The 23,720-nt window shown below is 44.3% G+C and overlaps 1 protein-coding gene across 5 annotated transcripts in view; it reads right to left on the bottom strand.

The window, feature by feature from the left end:
• Positions 1–16,348, bottom strand: part of LOC142775005 (uncharacterized) — a 142,044-nt gene extending 125,696 nt beyond the window's left edge. The window contains exons 1-4 of one of the 5 annotated variants that reach the window (XM_075876235.1): positions 15,244–16,348; positions 14,456–14,709; positions 13,740–13,862; positions 10,596–13,192 (exon numbers count right to left, since the gene is read on the bottom strand). In XM_075876235.1, the coding sequence (XP_075732350.1) occupies positions 13,026–13,192; positions 13,740–13,862; positions 14,456–14,552 (387 nt within the window). In that variant the 5' untranslated portion in view covers positions 14,553–14,709; positions 15,244–16,348 and the 3' untranslated portion in view covers positions 10,596–13,025. Of the gene's footprint in view, positions 1–10,595; positions 13,193–13,739; positions 13,863–14,455; positions 14,710–15,243 lie in introns of those variants that run through there. The other 4 variants (XM_075876236.1, XM_075876237.1, XM_075876238.1 and 1 more) reach the window with 4 other exon arrangements.
• Between the last annotated feature and the right edge of the window lie 7,372 nt (positions 16,349–23,720).

Here is a 23,720-nt window from a genome sequence, read left to right as displayed (position 1 = left end):
CTGAACGGTGGTTAAAGATGCATGGCTGTATATAAATGGTCAATGCATGACTCTGCAGCGTGAACACTCCGTACACGAGGTATTATGCTACGTTGTGTGTATGCCACGTGAGTGTACCTTTCATGCTGATGCCATCTGTTGTTGCGTGCTGCCTGACTGTTAGTCTTCATTTTTCATAGTTTTTTTAGAGATAGAAACTTTAATTTGCAACCCCCCCCCCCCCCACACACACCACCATCAAGTGATATGAGTGTTTGGATTTGTTAAAGGGCATTTTTTCCTAAGGTGTAAGGGTGTTGGTTATAGACATGGTAAAACCTACGTAAGGGTGTAAACGGATTTACTGTGTCGACCACGGAGTTCGACTTACGGCATGACAGCTTTCCTGCTGTGCCTCATGCTATTACTTCGCCCAGCCGTGACAGCATAAGATAGCATGCAGCTGCGCTGTTGAATTCGAGGGCACGGGTCGATTCCCGGTAATGGCGGCTCCTTTCAGAAGGTGGCGAAATGCATGAATACGCTTGTACTTAGGTCAAGGTGCACGGTAAATAAACCTATATAATTAAAGTTAATTCGGAGTCTTCCACTGCGGTGTGCCTTATATCGTGGTTTTGGCTCACAGAGCCCCACAAAAACAATATGTTCTTCGATAAAGGGCTGCTGCCTAGGCGGAGATTCGCTAACACCAAAAATTTTCGACTAGCCCGTGGTGGGCTTCTCCCAATATTTGACTTCAGTTAAAAAAAACAACAAGAAGTAATCAGGATTTTTTGTCAGTATATAGTGAAAAAGACACCTTCGTAGCAGTTATACGATGAACTCGCCTGTATACATGATTGTTGATATTATGCATGTAATTATTACTTTTTAAAAGAAACAATAAATGATTGAAAACAACGTATGGACGCCTGTTTGAAGATTTTTAAAATACTCTTTTTTTAAAAAGAAACAAAAAACAACACAAACAGTATGGCAACAGAGCAAGCTTGGTGTGACATGTATTTTTTTTACAAGGTTCTTGTTGTCGTATATTATTATTATTCGGATTTTGTCCACCATATGGACGCTTCGAGCCTTTCGTCCTTCTCTGCTGTTTTCCTTTTCTTTCATTTTTTTTAAAGACTGCTTTCTGACAGATGTTCTGGCGACGAAATTAGCGGTATCTCTGTCATTTGACCGAAAACAAGGCGCCCGTGTGGGAGCCAGAACTTTTGTTTGTTTTAACTTGTTTTTTTTATTATGGTGGTTGCCTCTTAATTTTTACGGTGCCTCCTGTCGACCACGTGGGTTTTCGTCAAACTTCGGATTTCATACCGCTCACGCTCATACGCTTATATGCATTCTCTTTCTTGGCCATTTTGTTGACATGTGCGAATGCAACGCCTGCGTTTATTCTTATCCTACACGAAAGCCTAAATTCGGAAAGTAACCTGATGTTTCACGGAGTGATGAATTCGGGAATAGACCCTTTTCGAATTTGTAAAGCTACAGCTTTCCCGCGATGCAGTTAGCCCAACCCATGGAAGCTTGTCACTTCCGCAAATAGCGTGTTCAAGCGCAGTTTGCTTGCTTGATGACGCGGAAAATGCAGACTCGCATTTTTCATATAAGCAGGCATAAAAGACAAGCGCTTGAAAGTGCGACTATAGGGTCTTGTCTCCAATTGAAGGAATACAGCTGCCGCCGTAGGTTGAGAGAACACACAGCGCAAGGAAGCGCGCTCTTGTATTTCGAAAAAAAGTTTTACCGGGAAACGAGGGACACCTAGAATATTGTTGCTTGCTGCCTGTATAGCATCGACTGAACGAACACCAAGGGTGATTTACTTTACATCGGCGAAGATATGTTACAGCATGTTCTGCTTCGTGGGTCAATCTTGAAGGTGGGTAAGGGACAAGGTAAGCACTGGGGATACAGTTCCGAAGGTGTTTTAACGGTATAAACGCGTCTATTTTCGAAGGAGGACACTCTAGAGGCTATTTTAGCGAACGTGATGCCAACGGTCGGGATAAGAGTGGCAGTTACTTATGAATTTGAACCTTTTGGTCGTGACTTAGTACTGGCGCGCGCCCAATTGCCTTTGTTTTTCTAAACAAATTCTCGTTTTATACGACGCTTGCGCATGCGAAGAGCTAGTTGGCTCATGATACGCATGCATGCATATGGGACGTAACTGTTAAAAAATGTTGTGCTGGGCAACCTTTATTCAAGCTCACCACCAGGTCTTCCATTGCCAGAGGGGATCAGGCGGCAATTAAGTGCATCCCACAGCTTTACACCATCCCCTCCATAGTCCAAACTGAAGCGTTATGGCCATTTAGGTTTTCGACAATAATCAATACTTCTGGTGTTGCATTGCAAGAACTGTTTACTCATCCCCGAAAAGCCTGGAAACAAAGGCAGACCGTACACTGAGAAGCTCATCATCGCTGCATTCTCACTTTTGCATCCACTGCGAAACTTTTTTTTTTTCGGAGTCAAATAACTGCAAAGGCGGGGGGTGGTGGCGAAACTCTGCGCATGGCCAGCATCTCTTGACTGGCACTCGGTCTAGTGAATGGATTGTTTGGAATACACTTTGCATCAACCGCCATCGTTAGCAACGGTGGTGCCGTTCCAAGCGCGGAACTTTGCTAGTAAACGCAATCACCTCGTTCTGAGCGCATGGCGTCTGTTTCACTCACTCAACGTGTCGCGTACGTGGTGACAGTGTACGCGTGGTATATATAACGTTTCGGTCTACCGGATACATCTTTTTTTTTTACTTGCAACAGCTAGCTTCACAGTTTCGTAAAACCTTGTGAATGTCATGCGTGCCTACGATATTGATGCACGTGCACATTTGTCAATGGTGGTATCAGGCACAGGAGATTGCGATTCACCTAAAGCACCCTATGAACACGGTGCCCAAGCACCACGTTTCAAGACGCACAGCGTCATGACATGACAAAGCTGTCAGCATGCCTGCCAAAGGTGAAATAGACAGTGGGCTTGCTTATGGCACACGGAACATACTAGATACCTGGCTGAACATACCTAGATTTCAGCACGAAGAAAACGTATACATACCCGTGCGGCTACATTTTCTGTTTGCGGGGCAGTCTGAATATATCGATATTTTCACGTATAGGTGTAGATGGTGGGGACATACCGAACAACACTGATATAAGTAGCACCATGTGTAAAATGGACTTTTATTTGCTATATTGCCATTTACCGTGACCCCTTTATGCATATAGTTCGCAATCACTTTCTGCTTTTTCTTTTTACTCTTATGTGAACAGTAGCTTGTGACACATCACACCCTGTGTAACTTTTATGGACTCCAAGTTGAGAGCACACCACTCATATCCTTTTACGGATTCACAAATGGTAAGTTTCGCCCGTACGATCTCTATTCAGGCGTTAGTATACGCTATTCTCTTCATGTGCATCGCGGCTAGATAATCGCGAACTGTGGAAACCAACGTCGCCCTAACAGAATTCGGTGCACTATACCTTGCAATACTCAACGTTCCGTGTCAGCCAATATGAAGCTTGCGTTACCTTTCAGCGCTTGCGTGTGCGCTTTGAACACATCAATAACTATTGTATTTCCGCGACGTCTATTCCAAGTTTAACGTCCCAAGGCAACTCGGGCAATGTCTGGGGTGATGGAAGGCGCAGGATAATTTCGACCACCTGGGTTTCTTTAACGTACGCTGAAATAGCACAGTACACGGACCTCTCTAATCCAGACAATTTAGACAATTTAGAAGAAGGTTAGCAGCCCGACACCGTTAACCACTCCCTCTAGTGGCAGTTTATCTTAATAATGGCCATTACTTTTATTGTATGCATAACTTAGAGATGGCGTATACGTTGCGCAAATAACCTCGTGTACAGATCATATTGGAAGAATAGAACGAAACAGTGTATATATCCCTGGTAAAGTGAATAAGTGTTTTTCTTCCTCTACTGTGGGTTAGATAGTCCGCATTTGAGTGCGCGAATTCATTAAAACTCGTTATTTAATTCCTTTTCTAAAAAAACTCTAACTACGGACAGTAATATACGATACAGTTATCATGTAACCAACATGAAGCTTAGGCTGCAATACAATCCAGGTGGAGAATGGGCATTCCAGGACTTTACGATTTCCATACAGAAAATTTTGAATGAAGTCGCAAAAGTTTTGGCTCCGTCTTTTTTCATTCAGAAACGCGATCGCGTGGCCTCTGTGACTTCCCCCCCCCCCTCACTTTTCTTTTTCTCGCGATTATTTTTCTTTCCTCTTTCCTTCTCATCTTTCTTTCCCTTTCCCCTTAGTGCAGGGTGGCAAACCGGATGCTACAACTTCACTTGAGCTCTCTGCCTTTCTCTATCTCTCTTTCTGTTTACTAAGTAAGACGTGTTTGACGTTGCCACCAGGAATGCTGCAAGTTTTGTACTATACCGTACGAAATCCAGTGAAAGTAAAAGCAGAAAAAAACAGAAACTGGACAATTGATTGGTCTCCGCTCCCCAACCTCGTATTCTTTCCTTCCGCAATCTCTTCACGTCCGTCACCCGGCATAGCCACAGACAATGCACGGCAGCAGAGAGGGACGCCCGAGCTTGAAAAGCAGCCGTGACACTTCAAAGCGTGCCTGCCGCGTCAAGCGTCGCTAATCTCGTGGATCTCAATCATCCGTCACCGCCACCGAGCCGAGCTTGTCTCCACCTGTGCGAGGCTTCTCCGGATGGAAACAAACTTGGCCCGCTCGGCCCCCGACGAGCGGGACACACCGCGAGAGCACTGCATACTGCCCTTGCCACGAGACAAATCAGTCTGATTCACTGTTTTCGCCCTCGCCGGTGCCCACCCAGCTCCGAAGTGACGAAGACGAGCGGGCGGCTTCCGAGTGCCTCGGAACACTGACCTACACTCAAAGTAAGTGGGCTACAGGCGTGACACGGAACAACTGTTTCCGACATCCGACCCACGAGATGTTATTAGGCATAAGCAGGATCAATATTTTCATTTTAATCAAGTATAAAAGAAACATAATATGTTTCTTCCACAAAGCACGGAAGTATGAAGTGATACGGTTACCCGGCCTTATCCCCCCACTTTCTGTATTGTGGCAAAGAGGAACACTTGAATGGTTCAACGAGATAAAAATATGGTCGAGTGGCACATAAGGCAAATCACGAGCTCCTTAACGAGTTCGCATCAAACGTGAATATAAAGCTAAATTTACAAATCGACCGAGCTTTGTTGACACGAACGCTAAAAGCACATGTCTGGAAGTGACATTCAAAACTGCGAGGTAAAGTCCATCGGTGTGAACCAGTGTTTATGTTTCAGTTATCTAAACTGCATTTGCTCATGGGAAATAAGCGATTCCTAACAAGCGTTAAAACAGGTTAAAAACTAAAATGAAGTTTGCAACAAGCAATAATGCCTCATGTTCTGCGTAATTACAATTACGAGTTTTTTTGCAAAGAACGCAATATGTGACGGAAACCGTATTTACTAATGAAGCTGGTCTGTAGTAATCTACAAATTGGTGCACTGCACGCGACTTCAACTTATGACTGCGAGAAAAAGCTGTCGGTTCTTTCACAACGGCAGACTGATAGCGTGAATCCGAAGGGTTGGTTGCCTCGCAAAACATCAGCGCGTCGTGAGAAAGCCCCAGCGCCGAGGCCACTTACCATGATGGCTGTTGTACGGCTCAAGAGGCAGGCGTCAGAAAGCTCGGCTGCTGCGGACGGCTGTGCGAGCAGGACTGGTGCGCCGGGGCCCAAGTGCCCGTCCGCCCCCACCGGGCGCTCCTTGTAGGGGCAACCGGCCCGGGCTCCCGGAAGCTCGCCAACTCTCCACCCACGCAGCCGCGGCTTCCGGCCCGGGAGTGCTCAAACTCCACCCTCGCCACAGCCGCGCGTGGACAAGCGGGTAGCCCCGCATTGCCGCAAGCCCCCGAGACGCGGTATCGGGCTGGGAGACCCTTAAAAAGCACTCGGCGCGTGTCGAGTCGCCGTCGCGAGGAGCCGGCGCGAAACTTCACACCGCGCACACCGCCGGGTTTCTGCCAAGGGCTTCTGACGCTGTTGCTGCTGCTGCTGCCGAAAGTGCCACCGCTGCTTCACCTACAGCAGGGTCAAGGGTGAGCCTGTACGCGCAGTCCGCTACCGCGTCTCGCATCACTGGTGCAAGGACCGCAGTCACTCGCTGAACCAAAAAGGGACGGCCTGTTCTCGCATCGGAGACTCGAGACCAGCGCAGAATATAGGAGACGTGAGCCCAGCGTCGCGACGGCCGACGCTGGGCTCACGGCTGCGAAAGTGAAGCTTTATCGAGGATATCGACCACACCGGCTTCCTGCTTGTTGATGTAGCCTGAACAAGCATCAAAGAAGTTGACAGGTCCGGTTTGCAAAGCGTGCGTGCTCGCAGGGAGCTGTCGTGTGGCGCGCGCGAAGAAGGCAGCGGCTACAGGCTGTGCGCTTTGTTCCTCCTGATTGATGGGGCGGGTGGTGAGCGGCGGTGGCAGCGCTCCTTGGCTTCTCCAGCGCCGTTGGCTGCCAGCGAGGCTCTGGTCATTTGTCAGCGCCTCATTTAGGCGCATCTCGAGGAGCAACTCTTTCGCACCAGCTGATAGTATACTGTTCGATTTTGCTTTGATGTATAGGATCATGAAGATTTAATTACGGCTCACGCTAAGTTTGTGTGATTGATTCATTGAATTAGTGGTTCGAAAACATCCTGAAGCTTCGCGTTTATAGGCCGAGGCGGGCGGCATTCACGTCGGCACCTACTATTTACTATTACCGCTTTGCGCATTCGTGATAAATGAGCCTGATAGAAAAATAAAAACGTAATCGTCCCGAGTACTGGAACTAGTTCACAGCGCATGTGTTAAATTGGAAGATTTCAATAATTTCGTATAGTACTACAATAATGCGGTATTAACAAAGAATATGGGAACTATGGCGGGGTTTTGTCATTAGCTGGCTTTACATTTACTCAGAAATTTCTGTTGGACGCTCATTATTTGCGATCCGCGATGGAATCAAACGAAACCGATGATCAGAGTTTTAACGCAGTTTTACTGAGGCAGTCTTACGGCAGTCTCACGCAAGATCAAAGTCGAGCACCACAGGGGCTAGCCGCGAACAGGGCCCGAGGTCCTGCTGAAAGTGCGCGTAGCTGTGTCGGCACTATCAAAACAAATCACGGTGCCGAGCTTCTCCTGATCCGCACAGCATTGTCCCGAGGTGCGGCGGGGCTCCGAGCCAAGAAAAGCAGAGCGGTTTCCTCCGCGGCGGTCGACCGAGTTGCGGCTTTGGCACGTCTAAACGACATTCGTCGCGCTGTCGTGTGATACACGGTCGCCGAGATTGAACGAGACGCTCGACTTGGAGCTGTCCCTACGGCGCGTTCTTCTGTCCCTGTGAAGAAAACGGAGCGATAGCTCGATGCTGCGCACATGCCTATACCACTAAAGAGAGGAAGTATATGGTCGATGTTCCTTCGTGTACGTCGATGTTTTGCAGTTTTAACCCGCTTGACCGAGACGTTCGGTTTAAGAGCGGCGCAGTCAAGCTTTCCTAGTGCCATTAGTCGTCGCCAGTAAAACTATCTTCATCATTAACGGACAACGCGATTTCTTTTTCCTCTTCTGTTTCGCGCCCAGAACAAGTGCGCCGATTTTTCCAGCGTGGGATGTAATAACTCCGATGGGCCGGGCAACGAGTGCAGTGAGAGAGTAAGAGAATTTCGGGCGAAAACAAAACCTCGGCGCTGAGGAATTCGAACCCGCGTACGCACGATTCCAAGGCGAACTTCGTAACCATTCGGCTATTCAGGCGCGCCTGCAGAGCGTAACATGTCCTTGTATGGGGAGTGACAAGTGGTAGTGAGGGAGAGGAGAAAAACAAAAAAAGTCTGGAAGAAAGAGAAAAAAAGAAGAAAAAAAGTGAAAAAAAAAGAGGACAGAAAATAAAGGTCGAAAAGAAGAAGAATTAGGGAAGGAAGTAAATACAGAGATAAAGAAATAAATAGCAAGACAAAAAAGACAGAAAAACAGGGAGAAGAGAAAAAAAGAAAGAAAATCAAGAAGAAACAAAAGAAAATGGATGTCTGTTCAGAGAGGTGCTCGAGTTGGAACATGACTAGAACGGAAGAGCCAGTTGGGTGGGATGGGACTTGGAAAATAGCAAAACCTATAGCTAAACTTAACAGTCTCTAGCAATACTTCGTAAAACCAATACCTTATCTAAGCCGATACTATAGTAGCAAATATAGCAGCAAATCACCAGGGGCCGAATTCACAAAGCTTTCTCTTGGCTACGCATTTTCTTAGCCATGAATTCTCTTATCTGGAGGCATTACTATAGCGCAGGAATAAATTTAACTTATTCGGCACTTAAGAGGGCGAGGAGGACACACGATAGCCGATGAAACGACAAGAAAGAAGTGTGGGCCGATAATATCAAGGTAGCACGCAAAGCGTCTAGCATCGAGAGTATACGATGACAGCCAATGATTTCCTGAATCTAAGTTTCAGTTCCGCGAGCGTCTGCTACAGCGCTTACGGGATGCCGCGTACGTTGTAACAGACGTTTTGGTGGGCTGTGCAAAGCCAAGAACTCGCCTTTCATCAACGACTGTAGCTAAAAAACAAGTTGCTCGATGGCCTTAAGCCACCGAGCAATCCATGCACTATCTCACCAAGTACAAGTAAACAACACTTCAGGTGCACCACATCAATGAAACCACACATAAATCGATGCATCCAATGTTTGAAAATGTGCCTCAAATGTCTTCCCCTATTTAACGCGACCAATTACCTTAAATTTCAATGAAGCTGCACTGCTACTTAACTAATTCGGTGCAATCTAGCACGGTATAGTGGTGAACGTAAGGGTATTTTGTACCTATAGTCAAAGGTAGCCTTTGTTACAATATTCTTATTACAAAACACATGAGCGACTTTGGTGCCTGCAGGCGAATTGTGCGGAAATAGATAACAGCAGTAATCAAATGAAATTTTGAGCGGAACTTCGCTGGTTCCATGCACCACAGCATTTTTATAAAGCCGGAACGTGAGAACGTGCATACGCTTACGCTTAGGTATGTGTCTACGTAAAATGAGGAAGACTCGTCGGGAGGTGTCTCTGTGCTAATGCTTTTCACAAAACACGATGCAGATATTTCGTCCAGCGTTGTTTGAGTGAGCAAACAAAAGCAAAGGACGTGTATACGAGTCTTGAGATCGAGAGACGTTATCACACGGGCGAAAAGGACGAAAAGACAGATAGAGAGACTCTCGTTTCAGCTTCACGAAAGCTTGAATTTGATAGATAATAAAGACAATTTTATGGCCCAGCAGACGTCAGGGAATATTTCCACAAAGCAGCATCAGATGCTCGGAGAGCATAAAAATGGGGAGTACGTGTTATATGGGAGTGACAGCCACTCAGAAAGCGAGATGAAGTGTGACTGTCTTTAGATGTGAGAATCAATGCTAATTAGCAGAGTTGAGTTAATGAGCCAAAACTTTCTTAAATAGCAATAATGGAAACAAACTGAGTATTCATCTAGTGAAAGTGACACTAGTGATAGTGAACTCATAATAGTTGATTAGCGTTGTCACAGGCCAATATATAATTTTATTTTCTTATTTATAATTGGCAAACTATGAGAAGGTAGCCTACGTTAGAGCCGGCTATCCCAACGTCATGACAGTAATGTACAAGAATAAATAGCGCACGGTTATACAGTCACACGTGGCGGTTTCTATCTTCTAGTAACCTCGGGCAAACGCATTCTATTTTTTCTTTTTTCGACAAAGTTTCACGGGACGTTTTTGCATTTGGCGTCATTCGAAGGAATGACGATATATCAGCAATAGGACGAATGCAAGCACTGCTGCAGTGGACGAGCAGTTACAGCACTCAACTGCAATCTAGAAGGTACTTGGTTCGATTCGCAGAGTCACCAAGCACTTTTTTTTTTCAAGAGGTTGCCTGGCCTGACATTATGCATGGTGGCAAGTACTAATTTTTTGAGAAGGTGGCTTTCGCACTTGCTTTTTTCACTCCCCTTTTGACCCAAAAGCGCTGTACTGTGCTCCTTCATAAATCACACAATTCCGGGTTCATAGTTTTCTCCTCCATCCTCTCTTATCGCAAAAATGTCCAGTGCTGAAATACCAATATCATACCTGGTATATTACTTTTCACGTGTTTGGATATTCGACCAGCGATCAGTCGTCACGGTGTTTTGAAGAAAATCTACACATGCAGTGAGCTAACTGCTTGCAGCCAAGTTGACTGCCTTTGTAGGGACACGCTTTCGTGCTAATTTGGTGTGCATCATCACATGCAGCAAGACCAAAGAGCACGGACAGTTAGAGCTGACGCAAACAGAGTGATTAGTTTGTGTCTTCTCTCCCGCTATTTGTCATGCTGCACGCTTCAGTGTAATGTCGCTGTCAATGGTTAAAATGAACTATAGCAGTTTATTGAGTTCTGCTGAGAGGGTCCCATATTGTCGAGAATGAAACAGAACAATGGCAATTTGATTTGTGTGATAAAAACATACCCTGCTTTTGGTTACTAGAATAAATTTCTAAACTGAAGTTTATTTTTTATTAACAACAGTTCCAATGCAGATGAAAGGTGCATGGACAAAATTCGTGTATTCAGCTTGACTAGGTTTGTGGCCTTAATTGTAATTGCGAATCGGTATTACAGTATGCATAAATATCACACACATATACAACCACGGGTGATAGCTTGCTTATTCTAATTAAAATTGATATGTTGAAATCGACATATTCAACCAACGCAATGTGTAAAAGATATGCCATGTAGAGTAGCTATGCTCTAAACTAATCTTCGCAGGTTCGTTCCATTTTACCCAATTTCTTGCCCATGAATGTAGGTTGGTAAACAAAACAACTTCTTCGAACACACATATTTTGTGTAAGGTTACATTCATTTTTATGCAGTACAAAACAAATTGAAATGTATAATGGCTCAGAAGAGAAATAACTAGAAAAAAATTCAGCCAAATCATTACCAAACTTACTCACCAATGATAAACGAATTCTCATTTAAAAGATACATACATATACGCACACACATACATACATACATACATACATACATACATACATACATACATACATACATACATACATACATACATACATACATACATACATACATACATACATACACTCAGGTGTAAATATTAAAATGAATGGCTATAAAACAACAATTATAATACACTCATTTTGAATATACAGAAAGTAACTTACGAGAGAAATCCACCGGCACTGTTATGTCTGAAGACGGTGTTTCCCGAACCATCTCGCAAAAGCTTGATGCCTAGCTTCCACTGCTGCCCAGTGACAAGCAGTTTTTATAAAAAACACAAGAATAAAGCCCTTGACAATGTCATGCTAAAGAAAAGGGCTGTGCATTAATATTTGGTACATGTCTGCAATATCACTCTGTTTATTTACATAACGTGGCTTATTCACAACCCACTAACAAAGCATGTTAGGACACTTGGGCTGAAAGTTGGCACAGCGCAAAGAAATTCTAAACAATACATGAATAATACAATTATAAGCTACTAAGCTCCCTAGTGCAAACAGTGTTCATATTGACAGCTATAGGCACCATTTCGTTTCCAAAACGCTTCTCAAAAGTAGAATCAACTTTATTTAGCTAAATGTTTCTATTCTGGCGCGTCGTGGTGGCTCAACGGGGGAAGTGACTCTTTCGGCCAAGAAAACAAAGACCAATTATTTTTCCAGTTCATGAATTCACCCCATGCTAACATTGAGGCAGCTGGTAGGAGTGGTTTTGGAGAGAGGAAACCACCACATTCCTACCAGTTGTGGCCTTGGGTAGCTACTTTACTTGGACTAAAATGATGAAAAACACTCCTCAAGATGACTTCATAGTTTGCACATCAACACAGTTCCCATACAGCTGTCTATTAGTCTGCTTGAAAAATATTCAGTTTACTGGTGGGCAAAGACTGTACACTATGTGAGGTGATGTTCCAGTGCACTGCATGTATGTCTTGCTGCTGGCCTCAACTGCGATGTTGCTCAGCACATATGAGTAAAATAACAACTAATACTATGCCACTGCAAAGTAATTATGTGTCATTTGCATGAAACAGGGACCACAATAAAAGAACATAAAAACATTTGCCTTCACACAGTTCAAAAAATGTAAATAAACTTCCATAGAGTTTTCACAGTTCATCTGAGGATAGTAATATTGGTTGTAAATGCATTGTTACTTCCACTAACAAACTATTTTAAGATGCCAGATTCAATATTAGAGTATACCAGTACCTTTGTAGGGCTAAACAATTGTACAGGCACCTAGAAAAACATAAGTAAATGCATGCTATAGCTACATATAAATAAAAATAAATACTTTTATTTCTAGTCTTAGTAGAGCTGCATAGATGATAAGTCACTTGCATTGCATTATGAACAAACCTATCCGAGCAAAGTATACATTTAAAAAGTTACACTTACACAGTAGATAGGTAGACTGTTGAAGGACGGACAGGCAGTGGGATAATACACAAGCACTAAAATCTACTGTTAAGATATACTAGGAGTAGTGATGATCCTCTTCCTTCCAAATAAAATAATCCACATAGATTCACTTCCCAGAGCTTATACACTTATAGCATCTTGATGCTATACAAATGAGTGTACACTGAAGGATTACATCGACTAAGTACAAGATTACTGCATTCATGGCTTTACTTCTTGTACTACAAAGAATGTAAACACAGTTACCATTGGCGACCGTGGATGCTGTGATTTCTGACAGGTAAATTCAGAGGCACGCAGCAGGCACTTAACACACGTTAAAAACTTCAGCTCAAAAATATTTGCCCACTAACACTACAGCAGCTTTTAAATTAGTGTCATAGTTTGGTATCTTTCATGCAAAATTTAAATAATTTCGAATGCAAGCAAAGGAACTGCTGAATAATGCACTGCTAAGAAGTTAAGCAGCAGCTGTTCCTGACATCACAATGTGATCTTTCTGCTGTTGTATACTTTGAGCAGGAGAACAGCCACTGGTAGTCCCTTTATACTTCTTGGTCTTCTGTGCTTCGTTCTTGATACACTCTACATGACCGTGGAGCACCGAACCCCCTGTTACTGCTGGAACTTAGAAAAATACAGATCATTGTTACAACCATGCTACATGCAAGAGTGTAGAGTTGTTAAATATGTGCTCATATTTACAGATATTGTATTTTCAGAAGCCAATGACAAGCCTCAACACACACACAAACAGTGAAGACTGAAAATATATTTTATTATGATACAAGAGCAAAACTACAATGTTATAGATGAAGGCATGAAACTTCTGACAGGCATAAAAAGCCAGTAAAGTTTCTTCTATTTCGACTTTACACTAGGTGCGAGAAGCAGACCACAAATAAGTTCACTAAGAAACACAAGTTAGACTCCATTACAACACAACAGCCAATGTTCATAACTTTAAGGCTGTCTAACATAGCCAGCTCACCATACCGCATATAGGAGCAAATGGGCAGTCTAGAAGACACAAAGAACTTGTGGATTATGAGTGTGCTTGTTGCTGACATCTATTATTCTATATGAAGAAAACCTTTCAAAAATGCACTTCATCAGGGGAAATAATCATACGCAACAAACACAATGGGCTCCTACAGGTGCCACCAACACTCACCATTATTGTTGATACCAGTGTCTTGCCGGATGGATATTCTGCGTCCTGCACAGAACACCAAAAGAGCGCTCCATGACTTGGCTTGCATGTGTGCTAGTTGCATCGCTCTGCTGCTGAAGTAGGCTAGCCACAGACAGAGAAATGAGAAGCCATGGCTTTGAAACACACTGAACGTCACCTTTAGAGATCAACAATGCATACTTAGGTCAGGTACAATTTGTAGAAAAATATATATCACTATGCAATTGTGGTGAACACGTTCGTCTGAAACACAAGCCACAGCACTGAGAGAGAAAAAGCTACATTAGGTAAAAGATGCAGTTACTGGCCCTATGTCGTCTCAGGCTTGTTCAATAACTCTTTCTCCTTGCAAGTTGTGAACAGCCAGGCAATTTTCACCCACTTGCTATTTCCTTCCAGAGCACTTGATCCACAGAGGGAGTCACAAGCTCGAGAGCTCAAAAAGGAATCAAAGTATTTGTGCTTGTTTAAAAGCACAAGCTTTTGAGTCTCAGATGATTGGAGTTTCATTCATAAGCTGCAGGCTTTCAGCTTTCAACATTCTCAATTATCTTGCAATTTAGTTCTATAAATGTTGAATACGAATTATGTGTAAGAATATTACAGGTATCCACTGCAAGCAACCATGCTTGGGTTTTCAATTTGTGCACAGTAAGTGGTGTTCACGTAATCGTATGTATTAAAGAAAAACTAACCTTGCAGCCAGCCGTTAGGCAGTTTTGTGCCCTCGAAGCTCCCAAGCAGATCGCAGTCCTTCCAGATGAGGCTGCCATGCATGCTTCCAGGCCACATCCGCTGAAAAGAGTCCCAGCAGTGACATAGGCTTGCACAGTTAGGGAGCACGTGTCCTTCCTATTTTTGTATAGGTGCTCCAAGTCATGATGAGGAATGATGTGCCAGTGTGTGCAACCGATGCATCACAAGACCTTAACAAGCCAATCACCGCGATCTGTGAAGAGCCAAAAACGAGATATTTGAAAACAATCATTAAAAGCACTCACTTTTAATATTTCTTTGACAACGCTATCACTTCGTTAAAGTGACCAAAATCTGCTATAATCACTTTGAAATAAACCGAAGCCTCATGTAAAATTTACGTACCGCAATATATATGTCCTACTGAAGTATAGTACTACCACAGTGGTAATTGTCTATAGAACTAATTTTCCAAAATAACATAAATTTCTTAAGTGCAACCCGGCTCCTGAAAAATAAATTCACATTAACTTTCCAACTATCAAACGTGGTAAATCGACAGGCCCAACCTCATAATCAAATAAGAGCTCACTTGTATCAAATCACAAAAAACTTCTGATGTATTTGCTCCATAATATATGTATGTATATAACAGTAGTAGTAAATTTTTCATGCTTCAACTTACCATAGCGAAACATTACATCTGATGGGCTTAAAAACTTGCACACGTTATAGGACTGCGTGAATTATAGTACCGGTGAAATTAAGTTCTGCAAGGTGAACTCACCGATAGCAGCATTTAGTAGCCGTCGGTGTCATGAGGAACCAAGTGTGCTCTACGGCCAACAGGCAAAGGGCATCTGCAGACTGGAAGCTGCCAATGACAGCAATGAAGGGCTGGCCAGGCGTGCACGTCCATTGATAAAGTGTAAGAACTGGCCATGACCGGCTTTTGTCAAGGCTCTAGTGCCGTGCAAAACGACGGCCAGACGAACTCGGAAACCTGTAGTTAGGCGACATTGGCCTACAACTTCATCCAAAGCAAGACACCGGTGAAACCTTTGCTTTTTCTGGGGGCTGGAGGGAAGCTTCACGTTCACGGGCTCTCGCTGCCACATAGAACTCTCAAGTTGTAACCGAAGAACAGTCCAGGCGCGCTTCCAAAGTAACACGATTCACAACAGAATGTAGCATTTCGCAGCTTTGGTTGATCACATCACAGCGCTAGGACTATGGTTATCACAAAAAGGAGAAGTGACGACTTAACAAACAAAAGTGCCAAGCTCCACCACCGCAACTTCGCAGGGCAAAACAGTCATCAACGCTGTCTTTCAATTTTCGGTCACACGAGCACAGCTTGTTCACAAGTCTTGGAACGTCAACACAGCACCACTGTTCACAACGAACATCGTTTCACTCCCGAACACTAGATTGCTCTAAAATAAATAGAAGCGTACGGGCAAACCAGTGGCGAAGCAAGAACCGAACATAGCGCGTAGTTCATACGTTTCCGTACGTACTTGGGGTCACTCAACGTGCCAAAACGCTGTCCATTCGAAATGTCGAACAGCACCCAACAGAGAGACTGGAAAGTCAAGCAAACCAACTGTTACCGGCACACAAACAGACATTGCAGGCTTCTTGAGCGCTAGTTGCCGTCGATACATCGACGCCGATCCCCGCTTGACAACCACACCGACGCACAGGCTTCGCTGCGCTTCACCGTACACCATTGCACTGCCGCAGCTTTCCGCACTGCTTACACGCACCGAAAGAGCTGCCGTAATCACTACGCATCCTGTCGAACGCGCGAGAAGCATTTGCTGAAAGTCGCACCGACCGATATGCTGTTTACGACGCCATATTGTTTTCGACAATTGCGCCGCACGAAAGAGAGCTCTTCGAAAGTACTTGCACTATTTGTTGTTGTTGTTAGTGGTTAGAATGAAGAGGAAAAAGGCACCTAATTTCTGTCTGCCTTCAGGCGACACGGCGCAGTGCCTTATAGGGTTGGGGGGAAGGAGGGATAAAAAGAATAGAAGGAAAATAGACGGAGAAGAAGACAGCCAACGAGAGGAAAAAAGAAGAAGATAGGAAAGTGGGGATCCGGTCGAAGCAGTCCAAGGGCGGGGTGCCACAATGCGAGAGCTGCACGGCGTCAGGAGACCGCGGAGGGCGAACCAGTCGGCGGGAGCTACGCTGAAGTCGGAGATCGCGAGGGCACAACCGTCCAGCTTGAAATCCTGCGAGCGAATCTATTTTCCCGGCGTGACAAAATTTGCTTTTATGTGCGAGGGGGGTGATATGACGAACAGGACAGGCCTGCCAGATAAAAGAAGTGTTTGGCAACGTCACGGAGTGAGCTGATGTAGAGGGTATTGCTTCGCAATCAATCACAAGCTGTGCCTATCGACCAAGCCGCCGTCTGCTCGCGTTTGTCGTCTGCTTCGATCAGAGCATGCGACAGGGGATTCGCCTTCGCAACGCTATTATTCTCAGGTCAAGTGGTCGCTGCGTCGGACAAAATACATGTCAGTGGCTCGCTCTACCCTTGAATGATGTTCGTGCGTCAAGTTAAATGGCTGGTAATTATCGCAGGGATGAATTCAGCCAAGGTTTGCTCCAGAATCGTGAGGGTTTGCATATTTCCGGTGTCATACAAAGTTACTAGGGTCATTTTAATCTGACTGCTTGCCATGTTATCACGGTCCATGTCGGTGTCTGAAAGGTGAAGGTGAAAATGAGTGATTTGTTTGTAGTTCCATGCGAAATTACGCACACCCCTAATACGCTTCGGTTTACAAAGTTTCAGATCGTCCCAAAGTGTATCGACAACTGTATTTCAGAGATCGCACCCATTGGACAGTTAGAGCCAATGGAAGTACACTAAAGCACAAGCTTTATGAACCACTCACTAAAAAGTTCCTCTCATTTTTATTTCCAATGGCGTGCAAGGAATGTGCTCCCCTTAACCTCTTTGGTGGTAATTTCCACCAATGAGGCAAGGATCTCAAGTCGCACATTTAATTGGATGAGATGGGGCGCAACACAACAACATAACAAATAAGGTTGATCCTATGCCATGCCGCGTTCGAATGCGCCGACCCTTCACGTATCGCATTGGTTTTCATCCAACCACAAATCTTTACATGCATAATTTTACGCCATTGATGCCCAATAGAATTCTTCAATCACTGCGACTTCAAACTTATTGGACGACGGTGGTTGTCAACACCATCCACTGCGTACAAGGGAAACAAAACACGAAACTCATAGTGCCGAAAGAAATAGAAACGCACCAGCAGTCATCAGGCAGTTCTTCATGGGCGTGAATTAACTCAAAACCAGCCATGGCACCAAAGTATACCGCCGCGGCGGGAGGTTCTAAGTAGCCACATTGTACCTAAGAGTGGTCCTGACCACTCTTAGAATTTTCTCTCAGCCACGCTGTTTTCACGCACAATTTTGCTTCGTGAATCCACTTACGAGCACTTTTCGGTGACGTAAGCAAATATAGCAACTGCATCACCATCGCTGACATGTTCCCGGGCAGTCACTGAGCGCTTTATTGCAGCGGCCGATGTGACAACGATGGCGTCTTACGACGTTTTTTTGTTTCGTGAATCGACTTACGCAACAATATTTCTCTTGCGCAAAAATGTTTTCGTAGGTGAGTTTTGTGAATCCGGCCCCAGATCCGCTGCGGTTCGCGCGACTTCAGCTGTCTACATTTTTTTTATTCGTTTGCGCGAAGCTGACTGCATTTACAAACTTACAGTTGAATACACTAATTATCAATAAAAACAGCAAACAGACACCCCGATCTCGGACACGGAATAGCAATGTATTAGATAAAACCTATATATACGCGTGTCATTGTGATAACGTGAGCTCACATAAAAGGCCAAGAGGACGAAAGTTGCGGCACTAGATGCGAGAACCCTCGGATCAAATTCTCGTTTTTGGCACACGCACAAACTCCCAATCGATGGCACGTGCTTTTAGCTTGTATACTGGGATATTGGAAGAGATATTATAAAGAATAGCTGTTTCTTGGTGGCAATATATCGTGAAGAAAAACAATGACGAGACGCTTGAACTCGACTCCACTACGGAAGTAGGGCGGATTGTGGTGATTTTTAGCTCGGCCAAACAGTGACAAAATAGAAAACACGAAGTGTAGAAACGAATGAATGAATAAATGAATGAATCAGGAATATATTGATATGAACTGCTTATCGTCGACCCCAATCACTTAGACCTCTTCACGGCTTACAAGCACAAGTCTTGGACGGCTTCCGGTTTTTAAATGCGAAGCATTTCTTAGCGAACTTCGGTGACTTTGACCGTATCTATCTATCTATCTATCTATCTATCTATCTATCTATCTATCTATCTATCTATCTATCTATCTATCTATCTATCTATCTATCTATCTATCTATCTATCTATCTATCTATCTATCTATCTATCTATCTATCTATCTATCTATCCGCCTACGACTTCTAGCTCTCCTGGCCATTTCAACAATGGTTTCGATATGAAACTTGGTATAGCATAACATGACTGTATGAAAAACATATTTGACTACTCATAAAATGAATATATATGACATGTATGTCATGAATGTCATGATTTACATTTCACGATTCTGCAGCTCTTGCGGTGGTTTCGTTCACATGGCATCTTGCAAAACTGGTATGGTATGGCATAATTGCATGGCGAACACAAGCGACAGACCCTAACATGAGAATCATGACATGCGTGTCGTGTAACAACATGAGAACATGCCACGCTCATGATGCGCTCACGGCCGTTTCGATAGCGACACACATACCAAATTTCGTATTACGGCACGTGAATAAGTGATGGAGATATGTGACTGGTGCAAACATGATAATCATGAGATACATGTCATGTAACGACATGACTACATGCCACGCTCATGATGCGCTCGCGGCAGTTTCGCTAGCGTCACATATACCAAATTTGACATTACAGTACGTGAATGGATGATGAAGGTATGTGACTGGTGCAAACATGATAATCATGAGATACATACCATGTGACAAGGTGACTACATGCCACGCTCATGATGCGCTGGCGGCCATTTCGCTAGCTTCACTTATACCAAATTTGGTATTACGTGACGCGATGTATGATGAAGGTATGTGACTGGTGCAAGCATGATAATCATGAGATGCGTCTCATGCGAGAACATGACTACATGCCGCAGTCAAGGTGCCGATACATTTCGACGTGACGTGGTGCGCGTGCTCGCCGGCGTTCATTTCGTCGCGTCACGCCGGCGTTGCCACGCCAGTCGCAGGTCCTCCTATATGGTTGCAGGCGCGCGCCGCGTTGCGTTGCTTTGACGCATGCGCGTTTCTGCGCGTCCGGTGTCCCTCCGTCACGAGAAGAAGGAAACACAGGGTTGTCTGGGTAACACATCGGCACGAAATGCCGCATGTCGCATTTCGCGCTAGTTGCCGTCGGGCCACGCCTGCGGACGCCGGTCGCGCCGGTCGCGCCTGGCGTCTCACTATAGAGTGCTCGCGTTTTGCTAACGTAGCGCCACTGTGCCGAGCGTACGCGCGCACTCAACGCTACATTGGAGTATATGGGACCCTTCATGATGCGATCGCGGCCGTTTCGCTAGCTTCACATATATAAAATTTGGTGTTACGTGGTGTCAATGGATAACGAAATATATATATGACTGGTGCAAACATGATAATCCCGACACGCTGTATATGTAAGAACATGACAACATACCACGATCGTAGCGTGCTCGCGGCCGTTTCGCTAGTTTCACATATACTAAATTTGGTATCACGTGACATGATTAGATGACGAAGGTAAACGACACATCCAAACATGATAATGATGACATGGAAGTCATGCACGGAATCATTTACCTCCACCTCGTAATGTTGTGTTGATTTTAAAGGGACATATCAATCTTCCTCATAGGTGCTTCGCATATCACCTATTTCCACTCTATGAGGGATCTACCAGTTTTTTTTTCTTTTTTTTTTCTCACACGCAGCCTGGTAGCATTGGCGGGGAAGGAAGGCCTTAGCGAGTAGCACGCTCATTTTCAACACGCTTGTCCCTGTGACTTGCCAAAAATTTCAAATACATTTCCTTCTAAGCTACACGCAACATTTTAAGATATAGCCCTTTAAGCGTCTTCATTTACCTAAAATCCGAAAAAGCGCTTTCCCTTACTCTAACACATCCTAAAAAAACAAGCTTTCTGCTTCAGTGTTGGAGAGTGATATTATGTGACCGGAAGTTTCTTGGGAAGTAACACGGGCTGCTGCTGCTACCGAAATCTTGCAACCGAGCTAAAAGACGAATAATAAAAGGACGACTGTTACCTAATGATTTATTACCGCAGTTATGTGAAGTGAGAAAATAGCCCACTTTAAAATATATATATTGCATACGAGAACGCCGCTATAGCCGCACTTAAGTTACGACAGTCATTACAAAGGTTTAAAATGTTACCAGCTATACCGCCATTTCTCCGCAACATAGCTTAGTGCTGCCAGTAATGGAACAGTTGATGTAATTAAAGTTTCGTCATTGCTCGGCTAACGTGTCTTTTTTAGTTTGTAATATATGAAAGTTGTGCGAGGTCCAATAATTGAATCCAGTATCTCTCTCTCTCTCTCTTTTTGCCAATATGCGATAGTATAGTTTTACATGAGTGATAAGCCTGTCGCCTTTCGAAATGCCATCTCGCTTAGCAACTGTAAGGACTGCAAAGGCCACCACTGTACGCCATCAACAACGTAACTAGCCGGTCCGCCTTCATCATCATCATCATCAGCCTGATTACGCCCATTGCAGGGAAAAGGCCTCTCCCATGATCCGCCAAACAACCCGGTCTTGTGCTTTCTGCTACCACGCTAGACTTGCGAACTTTTTAATCTCATCGGCCCACCTAACTTTCTGTTTCCCCATCGTGCATTTCCCTTCTCTGGGAATCCAGTCAGTTACCCGTAATGATCAATGGTTATCTTGTCTGTATAACCGCTACGTGTCCGGCCAATGTTCATATTGTTACGGGAGGGTACACAGAGAAACGAGGTTACAGCTAAGATATATTTCGCCAAGCCTAAGCCGAGATGGCAAGCTTCTTCTTGATTTCTTCTTCTTGATTCTTCTTCTTCTTGATTTATCTTCTTCTTGATATATTCTTCTTGATATCTTCTTCTTGATTTCAACTATTATGTCCTTAACCCCCGCTTCTTCCCTCACCCGTTCGGCTTTCTTCGTGTCTCTTAAGGTTACACCTATCATTTTCCTTTCCATCGCTCGCTGCGTCGTCCTCAATTTAAGCTGTACCATCTTTGTAAGCCTCCAGCTTTCTGCTCTGTAGGTAACACCAGCCAGATGCAGCTGCTATATACCTCGCTTCCCCTTAAGGGTTAGGGGCCGATAACCATTCATGATTTGGGAATGCTTGCCGATTGTGGTCCACCCCATCCTTATTCTTCTAGTTATTTCTCTCTCGTGGTTCGGCTCTGCGGTTACTACCTGTCTTATTCCTTTACAACTTCCAACGCCTCTACACATTGCAAAACGCTGTTTTCTGCCGTGACTGTTGTACATGACTTTAGCTTTATGCATATAAATTTTGAGACTAACTCTTGCTCTTTAATTCTGTGTCCAGTTCTATAATCATGACCTATAATTCGTCACCTGTGTTACTCATCAAAGCAATGTCATCAGCCACTCGCAGGTTACTTAGATACTCTTCATTAATTCTTATCCCTAACTCTTTTCCATCTAGGGTCCTGAAAACCTCCTGTAAGCACGGGGTAAATAGCATTGGAGATATTGTCTCCCCGCCTTACACCCTTCTTTATTGGAATTTTGTCGCTTTATTTATGGATGATTATGGTGGCTGTGGATGCCCACTATAGATTTCTCCCAGTATGTTTATGCGTACATAGGCTTCGTCGATTCCCTGTTTCTATAGTGCATGCATCACTGCTGATTTCTCGACTGAGTGAAACGCCTTCTCGTAATAAAAGCTATGTATAAGGGTTGGTTATATTCCGCACATATCTCTAATACCTGATTAACAATATTAATATGGTCTATGGTGTAGTAGCCTGTACAACATCTTGCTTGGTTCTTTGGTTGAGTGAACTGTAATGTCGCCTTAATTCTATTAGCTATTTGATTATTGTAAGTAGTTTGTAGAGAACGGCCAGTAAGCTCATCGGCCTGTAATTTTTCAAGTTCTTGACGTTTCCTATCTGTATATTATAGTGTTATACAACATGAGAAGTTCTGAGGGGCCTCACTCACCCCACCGAAGTGCGGCTACGAATTGCCCCCGTAACTTTAAAAATATTAGAGGTTTTTAGCAAGCTACAGAAAGACGTTATATGGAAAGGCGGCAACACGGAACCGGCTGACGAGTGCGCATGCGCGACCACTGTACGCACATACGGAAAGGAACTGTGTCGTATTTCCGTAACGTGTTGCCGTATCTTGCTAAAAACCTCAATTTTCCCGCATGCGGCAATGTTCTCTGAAGGCAGAATCACCGTCCGTCGGGCTCATGACGTCAGTCTGGAGTTGTGCACACCTGGTACACAGGGCTGACACGGGGATTTTTAAAGACGATAGTCTTTCTTGGGGACCTTCAACGGAAAAATTTTGGTCTGTCTGTCTGTACATTTGTCTTTTTGCCCACCCTTAACGATACCCTAAACGGCACCTAACGATAACCCAAACGCCGCGCCAACCGAACCCATCCGCCGCGCCAACCGATGTTCCTCAAGATTCAGCGTTCATACTTGTGCGATTGTCAATTAAAAAGCAATTATTGCGCATATCTGAGGCACCATAACAAGACGTCAATATCTGAGGCACCATAACAAGACGTCAATATTCTGTATGTGTGTTTTTTACCAGAAAATGCATACATAAGTAATTGTAAGGACCGTAGCGTTTATCACGCTGCGCTGACAATGCAATGGCTGCACGAAAAGGCAAGTGTTTCCAACGCTTTGCTAAGACGACATGGTGGTGGCACCTATTCATCGCCTTACGTTATACACTTTATCGCCACCTTATCGCCACCTTATCGCTTTCAAGATAACTGCCAGCTAGAGCTCATATATCACGTGTGACGTGACTTGATGCACTCGTTCGCCTCCGCTGCACGCCAGAGGCACTCTAACGCAGCGCCTCCAGAATACCATTCACCAATTTTCTTGTGCAGAACATCAAATAAAT

The sequence above is a fragment of the Rhipicephalus microplus genome, chromosome X, assembly GCF_043290135.1.
Source record: "Rhipicephalus microplus isolate Deutch F79 chromosome X, USDA_Rmic, whole genome shotgun sequence".
In the NCBI taxonomy this organism is placed as follows: domain Eukaryota; kingdom Metazoa; phylum Arthropoda; class Arachnida; order Ixodida; family Ixodidae; genus Rhipicephalus; species Rhipicephalus microplus.
This window is presented reverse-complemented; position numbering and strand designations above follow the sequence as displayed.